This window comes from Ailuropoda melanoleuca, chromosome 16 (genome assembly GCF_002007445.2).
Source record: "Ailuropoda melanoleuca isolate Jingjing chromosome 16, ASM200744v2, whole genome shotgun sequence".
In the NCBI taxonomy this organism is placed as follows: Eukaryota; Metazoa; Chordata; class Mammalia; order Carnivora; family Ursidae; genus Ailuropoda; species Ailuropoda melanoleuca.
The window spans coordinates 86,697,323-86,708,465 of record NC_048233.1 but is presented as its reverse complement, the minus strand read 5'-3'; the positions used below and the strand labels follow the sequence as shown (position 1 = coordinate 86,708,465).

The window sequence follows — 11,143 nt, the reverse complement described above, 5'->3', positions numbered from 1 at the left end:
AGCCCCGCCCCTAACCGCCAACAGCCGCGGGCACGTGAGGGGTCGGCTCACCTCGCCCAGCTCGGCATCCTCACTCGGCGCCCCCGGCAGCCAGCCGCGGCGGCCCCAGGTGTGTCCCCCGGAGGAGGCCTGACCCCGTGCCCCTCCGGCCGCCGTCGGGTCTGCCCGCGGTCCCCCGGCCCGGCCTAGGGGTCTGCAGGTGGGGAGGGAGACAGTGGGTCCCTCGGTCAGGCCCTCGGGAACGGAGGGACCCCCTCCCTTGTCACGCCCTGGGGCGCGGAGGGACCCCCTCCCCGGTCAGGCCCTGGGGCGCGGAGGGAGCCCCCACCCCGGTCACGCCCTCGGGAGCGGAGGGAGCCCCCACCCCGGTCACGCCCTCGGGTGCGGAGGGACCCCCTCCTCGGTCAGGCCCTCGAGCGCGGAGGAACCCCCCCCCCCCCCCGTCAGCCTCTTGGGCGCGGAGGGACCCCGCATTCCTGGTCAACACCTCGGGGGCGGAGGGACCCCCTCCCCGCTCAGGCCCTGGGGCGCGGAGGGAGCCCCCATCCCGGTCAGGCCCTCGGGCGCGGAGGGACCCCTTGGGGAGCCCGGGCTGGACCGGGCGGTGCCCGCCTCACCTGGCTGCGTCCTTGCAGGTGCTCGGCTCCCGGCCGGAATCTGCGTGGCGAGGGGTGCGTGGCGATGCCCGGCCCGAGGTCCCCTCAGTGGACATGGAAAAGGGCCCTCTGCTTGGCGGGATGTCCAGTACGGAGGAGGAAATCGTGACAGACCTTTTCAGTGCAGAGAGTCCGTTTGCTTCTGAAAACCTTACCCTGAAACCCCCGGTGGTGGTGAAGCACGAGGAGGATGAGTTCCACGTGTTTAAAGACGCGTATCTGAGCTCCGCGGACCCCAAGGAGCCCTTCTTGCACGCGTTCAACCCCCCGCTTCACGTGGACTGTGAGAGTCAAGTCAAAGTGGAGCTCGTGGTGGACGACAACGACAAGGAGGAGATGCTCCCGGAGTACCCGAGTCTCCCCGAGCTCAGCCCCCTGGAGGCCACGCAGCCTGTGGCCCCGCAGCCGCAGGCCTACAACGTGCACTTCCTGTCCTCCCTGCTGGCCCCGCACCGGAGTCCTGCTGTCGTGCCCCTGGGCGCCTGGGCCAGGGAAGGAGCCGCCCACCCCGGTGTCCGGGTGATTCCAGTAAGATCCATGCGGGAAACTGGCTCGGGACTTCTATCTCCTCGTCCCAAATAGAGAAGTGAGACCACTGGCTCGGGCCAAGGTTTCCCTCCCAAGCCTTTTCCCTGCATCGGTAGCAGCCCGGGTTGGATTCACTCGTTCCAAATGAGCACCTCCCTTTGGAAGCCTTGTGCCTACCCAGCCAGGCCATTCTCCCTGCAGAATTAGGTCCTGCGGGGCTGGTTCTAAGTGGCCTAAGGCTGCAGAGAGCACACAGCAGAAGAGGGAAACAGCTAGGCAGTGTGCGGCCCTCGGCCCTGTGGCTCTCACTCACTGGCTTTAGGAAAGAAGCCCCATTTATGTTAGAGGCACTATGTCTGGGGAAAAAATGCAATGTGAGAGCTTCTCTCTGCTAATAAGGGATTGTTCCTCAAGCATATGTAATATAAATCGCAGTCTACATAAATTCCTGCTGATTCTTCACTAAGTACCCTCTTTTGCTATCACCACTGGTGATTTTCTGCTTTGTTTTTGCTGAAACTAAACAAATCAGTTTTTTAAAGGAAACGAAGGATCCCAAGGAAATGGGTACTGGCCCCCTAAGAGGATGTAGTTTGAAAAACTAGATTACTCAGCCATTAAATCACTGTAGTAAGTTACAAGTCAAGCCTCCGTGGAGCACTTTGGAGTTGGTGTTGGGATGACTGTCGCCTGACTTCATGTGTCATGAGCCATAGCTTCAGCAGCTTGGATTTCTGCCTTTCTGGTTTTCCTTCAGTGCAATCACTGCTCCTTAGTGTAAAGGAAAGATGGGGAGGAGAGGCTGGGCCTCCACCACCCCCTTGGCTTACACAGAGGACCCTAGAGCGCACCCAGTCCTACCAGCCTTCACCCACGGTAGAGGTCTTCCTTGAATCTTCTTCAGATGGTTTGAAATGTCAGCCACTCCATTTTGCTTCCAGGCCGAACTTGGGTTCCTGGCACCTTTTGCCTGTTGGGCCTCTGGTACGGCTGCCTTCCTGTGCAAAGTGGATTCAGTGAGAATTCACCAGAACAGGAACAGAACTAGCTCATGTGAAAATCATAAGATTTATGCCTTTTAATGTAATCCAATTTCAACAAAATGTGGGTTTGACAAAGGAGAGGCTATTTGGATGCTATTTCTTTGCTTTAAAATTTTTTTTCCCCAATTGCCTGGTTAACTAGTAAAATGAAAACGATATACCATGAACATATTTATCGTTTAAACAGAATGGGATTATTTTTTAGTAAACATTGAGGATGAATTGCTAATTTCCTTTTTCTAGAAATTCATTCCTACATTGAACTTTGTTTATATCTCTTCTGTAAAAATGGGACTTTGCTGAGTGTGAGTAGTTCAGCTCATAGTTGCCTGTGGCCAAGGAGCTGATATATTTACTGGATACGTACTTGGTAATTACAGGGTGGTAAATTTTATTTTTTAAAGATTTTATTTATTTATTTATTTGACAGAGAGAGACATCCAGCGAGAGAGGGAACACAAGCAGGGGGAGTGGGAGAGGAAGAAGCAGGGTCCCAGTGGAGGAGCCTGATGTGGGGCTCGATCCCAGAACGCTGGGATCTCGCCCTGAGCCGAAGGCAGACGCTTAACGACTGTGCCACCCAGGCGCCCCTACAGGGTGGTAAATTAAATCTAAACTCTGATGGCTCCTGCCTGGCGAGTTCCTCAAAGCAGAGAGCAGAAGAAAGTTTGAAATTTTCTCTTGCTGTAAAATGTGAATTATCAAAATAAAGCCATAACTTGAAATACAGCAAAGCCTTCCTGTTTTTAAAGATTTACACCTTCCTGCTAGTCTGCTGTGCTCAGGAACCTGCCAGTAATTATTACCCGTGGGAGTCGCTGATTTTACCCTTCCACACCTCCAAGTTTGCGTCCACAGCCACACTTAGAAAGATCGGTATCTGTGCTGTGATTTTTATATGAAGGCTTCAGAATGTTACCCTAGAACACCCTCTTGGAAGGACTGTAGGACCTGCCTCCTGGCCTTCGGGGAGGCTCCCCTGTACTCTGTCTGCAGTGGACACTCTGGGCAGATGGAGGTTCAGGAGGGCATGGCCGATGCAATCCTAATCCTCTTCACATTCTTAGCAAATGTTAGAATCCTCACGATTTTGGAACGCTCAAATCTGATGGTAATTTTTTTAACGACTGAGTCTTTTTAGTTTTTAAATTCCATTGGTTTTCAGTAGTATCGCTGGCACTTTGCCCTCTCTGGGGATTTTGCTGTGTGTCACTGAGTTGGCAGTTGTAGCAGAAATGGCTTAGAGACAAAGTTGGCAGCTCCTCTTGCCCTCAGCCTTTATTAGTTATCGTCCTGCCACTCGTTACGCAATTATGAGCTTTGCTGTAAGTACACGATCAATATTACATCTGCTACGTCAGCAAGGGTTGGAGGGTTCTTGAGTAAAAACCAAATCAACTGGAACATCTCATAGAACTTAATGGGCACACTCTAAGAACGGAGAGAAAGGGCCAGCATTTGAGGCCGTTTTAAGGAAGGTCCCCCAAGGCTGCAAGCTCCTGTGGAATGGGGGGCTGTTGAGCAGCTCGGGGGCCCCGGCAGCTGGGGCCTCTTCTCCGTTCCTTATGCCGTGTGTTTGAAACAACGTGAGCGCCACATCGAAATCACACCGCCAACTTTGTGGGCAGATGGTTTGGTCCTCAGGGTCCTTCCTCCCCAGCAAGGCTGATCAGACGACTTATCACCCCTCCTTGTTGCCCCCCATAGGGAGAATGATAGTGAGGGAGAGAAGAAGTAAAGGTAAGGGTGCTCTTTACCTTAAAAACATAGAATTTTCCATAGTATGCAACTGTGAAACCCAGTGTCCACAGTGTGGTTTCTAAAATAACAATTGTTTTTTTTTAGGTGGAAATAAAGGAAGCAGGTGGTGCAATTATAAGTAACAATCCAGAGGAAGCAACTTTTCAGAACTCTCTCGGTCCAGAATCCTGTTGCAAGTTCCCCTCATCACAAGAAGCCGAGGACGCCTCTGGCTGCTCTCACAAGAAAGACTTTAACCCAATGGTAATGATGCCAAAGAAAATGTATTTAAATGACATTATCTTAAATGTTTGATTCTGATCATTGGTAATTCAATAGGAATCATTTATTTCAGTCACTGTTTTTCATTCTGTTTACTGGTTAAGTCCACATTTTTGTTTGCCTCATCTATCAAAAGAGGGATGTAATTAGAGCCTTTCTAATGCTCCATTCACTTCTGAGATTCCCATTTCCTGGGTCTTAGCAAACCAAACAAAGATCAGGACACCACTGTCCTTGCTAAGGAGGGTAACCACAAGACCCCTCCGGGGGTGGGCCCAGGGCTGGGGCAGCCTGCAGAGCTGTGCGGTTTGGCAGGTGGGCGGGTAGAGAGAGCTGTGGTTCTGTGGCCTTTTCCCTTCCTGCCTGCCTCCAAATTCCTAATAATACCAAGTGACACTCGCATGACATAGTCCATAACATGTGTGGTTCATTTAATCCTCCTGTCCACGCTGTAGCCTAGACATACTTTTATCTACATTTCATGGATACGAAGAGAGATGTTACACGGTCCGTTTGTGAGTGGTGCATCTGGGACCCCAGGTCAGAGTGTGATGAGGACTGGGAAGGAGGGGAGCTAGAGAACCAGGCCCCGACTGTTCCTCTAGCAAAGAGTCTGAAGAACCAGAGACTGCCTTTTCCTTCGTAGCTCTTTATTCCAAGAAGGTGGCCTGAGCTCCAAGGCGCAAACTCTAACTAGGAAGTAGCTTGAGAATGAGCTCATCATGAAGTTTGGCTTAGCGATGGAATATACCAGTACCTGTCTGTCTGTCTGTCTGCGGTTCTGCTCAGGTGCACGTGGGTTCTGAGAGCAGAGCTTGTCCCGGATGTCTGGACCGGGTGATCAAGAGGAGAACTCTTCCAGTTACCCCAGACTACAATGTAGCGTGCACGTGCTCCTGGTAGGGGGTGGGGGGGCACAGCAGAGCCCAGGAGGACCCACTGTTTCTCCCAGTTTTGTGCACCTCTGTGTGTGTGTGTGTGTGTGTGTGTGTGTGTGGCTATAACTTTCTCCTCTGAATACAAATAAAATTCCAACCAAACATGAATACTGGCCTTTATCCAATGTCAGGGTGATATAAAGGTTTGACCCAGTGATCAGCACTTTGTTAACATAGGCTCTGTAGGTGTTATTCTGCTAACATGGATCCTTTGTGCTTGTTTGGAGTTTCCTGTCTGGGAAACCCAAAGACAACCTAAAGTCGGAAACCACAGCTTCTCTGGGTATCTGTGGTTTTACCGTCAGAATTAGAAGCTGTGGGTGGGCAGAAGCCATGATTTTTCTTGCCTTCATTTTCACGCTGCATTGCCTCGGACGGGATTGCACCCAGCGAGGGCTCCCACCTATTCTTTGCTTGACTTGTGTCTTTGACTGACGGACTCACCTGGCTCACTGAGGAATCATTTATGGTCAGAATCCAACGAGATGGTCTGAGAGTGCCAGTCAGGCCCAGGAAGACTGACATGGCTTCTTAGAATCTTCCAGTTCTTGGATTAACCTTTCTAAACTGTACTTGTAGGAAATAAAGTAAAAGGGCATTAAAAAATGTGTAAAATAATAATATGTGTGTATAGCAGGAAAGAATAACTCATAAAATATAAGACTATTCTAAGGACGTGATCAGCTCCAGAGATGGAGTCGGGGATGAAGTCTTTCTTACGGTTAACTGGATCTATTGGGGCTGGGGCTGGGCAGGTAACCACTCTCTCCATCCGCGCAGACAGTGGAGCATAAGAATGGGGAAGGAAGCTCGGTGCATCGTCACCCAGTCCTCACCCTCAGCCTCCGTGGGCCGACACCTGTAGAGGAAGGCATGAGCAAGACTTGCATTCCACACACTGAGCACATCTCACAAAACACTTCCTGGGGGATTTTTGCCCTGTGGTACCTCCAGGGAGCGTGTGATGGTGGAGTGAGAAATCAAGACGAGCTTTAGCTTGCCATTTTCCATTAAAACTTAAAATCTGGATTAAAGTTACTTTCTCAGATTTAAGTTGATTTAGGTTCATATTACCGGATATCTTTTAAAAATGAAACCTGATCATTGTTTTTCATTTTAGGTGATATGTCAGTTGAAAGGGGGCACACAAATGCTGTGTACCGACAATTCTGGCACAAGGGCACTAAAAGCACTTCATTTGGTTCCTCAGAATCAAGACCAAAATAATTATCTACAGTCAGGTACAGAGTACATTAATAAAAAATTCTGTCATATATCATATGTAAGTTGGTAAGTGGCTATGTTTGGCTCTGTCTAGAGAGTAAAAGTGAAACAGGCAGTTAGGTTGTTAAATAGACAACTTGGCAAACCTGTTAGCCCTTATGAGTGAACTAAGAATAGAAACAAAACCCTTTATAGGCCAATTTATGTACGTTGTGTTCTTGGACAGTCATCCTCTACTTGGGCTAGCAGAGAGCTCGTGATCCTAACAGGTGATTGCCGTTACCAGCAAGTGCGTGTGCCGAGAGGGGACTGGGTTGAAACATGAGCCTTTCCCAGATGGGGTAGGGGGTTGACAGTTCAGATGTGGTTTAAACCGTATCCATTTTAATGGAAGCATTTTCGTGTAATCAGTGAGAGCCATGACTATGCTTTAATCACCATGAGTTTTGAAATATATCAAATGCTGATTTTTCTCTGCTGTTCTCTCAGAAACATCTTTAAACTGGCAGAATAAATGACCTATAAGTACTTAATTATCCTCAAATTACTTATAAATGATTGAAGAAAGAATAAATGACATAGTTTTAGGATTGTGTTTACAAAAGTTAGACCCTAATTCTTGAAAACTAGGCATCTCTATGTGGATTATATACATAATCATGGTATTCTAAATCTTAGTTAATCAGAATATTTTAATTATCAGATGCTTTGCTGACCTTGCCAATGATTTGTTTTATTTTTTTGTTGTTTAGGTATAATTAACCTACCCCGTTATAGTAATCTCATTTGTACGGCACAGCGATTTGAAGTTTGTATACATTTGGAACTGATCAACACAATAAAAATAGTTACCATCTGTTGCTACACAAAGCTGACACAATATTACTGACTTTGTTCCTCCCCAAACCGCACTTGCCAATAATTTAAATCAATGTTAAATACAGATGCCATTTCAATGGTACTTCAGAGTAAAGAAATATTATAACTCCTATTCCATCCTGATAGTCTCTTTATTTAGGGACAGATAAAATACCTTCAAGACCTTTGCTTCTCTGTGATACAGAATTGGGGTTGGAGTTTTGTCTTCAGAACTTTTGTCTGTACCTACCACGGTCTTCTGGCTCCATTTCCTGTAGGTTAGAGCAGCATCCGACCCTCTGCATAAGCAGGCAGGGCTTCTTTCCTAATTCCCTTCCTTCTGGAACATGACAAATTCTAATGCCTTTAGGTCCACAAAAGGAAAAGGTTTATATAACGTTCTCCAAATCTACTTCCTTGTTATGTAATCGTAACCCCCTCACCACATATATCTGAAATGCCAGCATAAGATAAATGCATCCTGTTAACAAAGTCTCAAGGTAACATTACTCAAAGGATGCATAATCCTGGAGCAGCAGTTGTGTTCAGCTGGTAGGTGATTCAAGACACTAAGACCCATTTCTCCCTCTGCCTCTACTCATAAACACTGAGATTTGCAGGGCCTTTAGTGTCTCAGGAATGTTTTCCACAGCACCCTTAGACCAAAGGAATACCAGTCAGTTCCAGTAGTTAAATAGTTTGGTCCAAACAGCGTAATAAGTATTTACATCCTAGCAAGTTATTAACCATTTGAAAAAAAGGATACGCATAAATTGAAAGTAGTTCATGTGGTGTCCAACAGATGTCGCTGTGCTTTCCTCGAAAGTGTGACATCCAGGGACCCCCTGGTGAGTGCTGTGGCACCTGAAGGCTCCTTGGCACATAGCCACACAGTTTGGGAACCTGGGCACTAGCAACAGTTTTGTTTCGTTTTGTTTTTAGTATGGTAGGCTAGCCCTGGAAACAAGTTAAGCAGCTTTAGGACCAAGAAAAAGGGTGTAATAAGTTAAAAAAAAAAAAAAGTTGACTCAAAAGGTTTTACAGAATAAAAAAACAAATAGGATCAAGATAAGTTTAAATGATTTTTCACATGATAAATCCATGATACATGATCATTTTTGTACTTTCTTCCATGTGCTAGTAGAAAAGGAACGATATAAACAATATATGTTATCAATTAATTTTAATTGTCTTCCTTACAGATGTCCCTAAACCAATGACAACTTTAGTAGGAAGATTTCTGCCAGTACCAGCAAAATTAAACCTCATTTCACAACAAGTGAGTCACTGTTTTAATAAAAAAAAATACAGTTGGGCACTATTTTCTCTTAAAATTTCAGTTGTTGAAGTTGGAGTTACTCAGGAAGCATCATTTATCCTCTGTTTTAAAATCAGCAGTGAAGCTTTTACCAAGCACTCAGTACCTTCACTGCTGTGTCAGCCCCTGGGGGTTGGGAGGGAGTGGCATCGGTTCAAGACACAGTTCTGGGGCAACCCTGTAGGGCTGTCTTGCCCTTTCCTATAGCCTCCAGACTATCTTTCTGCCCATTTGCTGAACTTGTCCTTTGTGGCCCTGCAGTCCATCCACCAGCACACAGCACCCATTTGTTGTAGAACGTTCCTCACCTTCCTAGGTGGAATGGATATGCTTTTCTAGAGTTTAAAATGCTTTTATCATTGCACCATAAAATGCATATACTAAATACAAGACAAATGTGTTCTTTTCCCCAAGTCTTGATATAAAATATCACCGCCTCAGAAGAGCCTTTCATGACTCCCCAGTGTTGACAGCCAGTCACTGTCATGGCACCTGTCTGATTCTCTGCCCAGTACTGCCATGGCCTTGCATTTTTTGGTTTGTTCATTTGTCCGCTTCTGCCCATGAGTATGCCAGGTCCACAGGAGTAGAGATCTTGTGAGTCTAGTTTGTCTCTGTAAACTGAGACCTGGAACGAAGCCTGGCACATAAAGGGCAGTCAGATAGAGTGACTTTCATTCAGTAGGGCCGGTGCTGGTCTGAGCACTTGGACCACATCGGTGAGCTAATGCTAAGCGATCCCCCCCAAACAGAAGCAAAAGAAAACACGTGACTCTGCTCCCTCCACTTGCATTTGAGTGTGGGAGACAGACAATATAGGGAAGTCTCGTAAATTCTGTTGTATTCTAGGAGAGCAGCGGATGGGTATAGGGTACAGAGGTTCCTCGGGGAGGAAGGCAGGGTGCAAGTCATAGTTGGCTCCATTGAGAAGGTGACAGTTGAGCAAAATCTTGAGAGGGTGAGCTGCGTGACTATCCCATTCCAGGCAGGCAGAACAGCACAACGCAAGGTCAGCCTGCTGTAGAGACAGCAAGGAGGAGGCCAGGGGGATGGAACGGAGTGAGGAGGAGGAAGGTAGAAGGACATGGAATATGAGGAAGCACGGGGCTGGGGAAGGGCCGGGGCCAGGTGGGTGCAGGGGAGCTGCCGCCGGGATAGTCCCGCAGTGCCGGACGGGGAGGGATGATGGCAGCTCAGACCGGGGGGGCAGGGGGGCAGTGGAGCCGACGAAGCCTGTCCGGATCCCCTGCAGGCTGACAAGGGGGCTTGTGATGGGCTGGATGTGGGATGCGAGAGGAAGAGAGGAAGCACGGATGCCCCGAAGGTTTTCGGCCAGGACAAACGGAAAGGTGGCGTTTCCATCAAGAGAGCTGGGGGAGTGCACGTTTTGTGAGGAGACTAGGAGTTAGGTCCCCGGTCTCAGAGTATTACGTTGGAGATCCCCGAGTGACGATGGCATGCAGGAGTGGGACTCGCGAGGCTGGAGGTCGGTGTGAGGAAGACCTGGGCTGGAGGGAAGAAGTCACCAGGGTGTAGATGGCACTTAAGGCCTTGAGACCAGAGGAGATCTCTGAGGCAGCGGGTACAAGCAGAGTCAGATGTTTGTCGAGTGAGTAAATAAGTATTTCTCAAATGATGTGTTAGCTGGGAGGGGGGAGAGTATAGGTCAGTGCAGGAGATCCTGAGCCGTGATCCCGGGAGTGCCCGAGGTGGCGTCTGGTGGACACTGCACACAAGCAGCCTCTTCCTGCCACCTCCACGGCACCTGCCTTCCTTTCCCCACTGGGTCAGCCCCCACCAGAGAGGCAGTGCCCCTTTGGACCACAACGTCCTCTCTTTCCACCGCCTCCTGATCTTTTCTTGGCTGTGTTATTCTTTTTTTTTTTTTTAATTTATTCGACAGAGATAGAGACAGCCAGCGAGAGAGGAAACACAAGCAGGGGGAGTGGGAGAGGAAGAAGCAGGCTCATAGCAGAAGAGCCTGATGTGGGGCTCGATCCCATAATGCTGGGATCACGCCCTGAGCCGAAGGCAGACGCTTAACTGCTGCGCCACCCAGGCACCCCTTGGCTGTGTTATCCTTATCCCCATGTTGGCTGCCCCTGACTTCTTATCCAGCGTGGAGACCTTGAGGCAATCTTGTTAGCCATGCATTTGCTGCTTCCTTGCCAAACTCCCAATTCTGTAGAGATATTTTTAAAGATTTTAAGTCATCTCTACACCCACCATGGGGCTTGAACTCACAATCATGAGATCAAGAGTCACGTGCTCCACCGACTGAGCCAGCCCCGAAATTTTATATATTTTTAAGCACTTTACTACTCACAGTGTGGTACATGGACTAGGAACCTGGGCATCATCTGGGAACTTGATAGAAATGCAGGATCTCAGGCCCTGCCCCAGACTCACTGACCCAGAATCTTCCTTTTAGCGAGATCCCAGGTGATGTGCCTGAGAGGACCGCCTTAGAGTCTATGTCTTTACTCCTAGGTGGCCAGACTTTGCTGAAGAAGGTCATGGGCTCCAGCATAAAGTTGCTTTAGCTGAACTGCCTAT

The 11,143-nt window shown here is 48.4% G+C and overlaps 1 protein-coding gene across 2 annotated transcripts in view; it reads left to right on the top strand.

Annotated features, from left to right (window-relative positions):
* The window catches only part of TESMIN (testis expressed metallothionein like protein), a 43,162-nt gene that overhangs the window by 1,906 nt on the left and 30,113 nt on the right, over positions 1 to 11,143 (top strand). Inside the window, exons 2-5 of one of the 2 annotated variants that reach the window (XM_034645607.1) lie at positions 636 to 1,184; positions 4,073 to 4,231; positions 6,308 to 6,428; positions 8,472 to 8,548. In XM_034645607.1, coding sequence (XP_034501498.1) covers positions 711 to 1,184; positions 4,073 to 4,231; positions 6,308 to 6,428; positions 8,472 to 8,548 — 831 coding nt within the window. In that variant the 5' untranslated portion in view covers positions 636 to 710. Of the gene's footprint in view, positions 1 to 635; positions 1,185 to 4,072; positions 4,232 to 6,307; positions 6,429 to 8,471; positions 8,549 to 11,143 lie in introns of those variants that run through there. The other variant, XM_002929292.4, reaches the window with a different exon arrangement.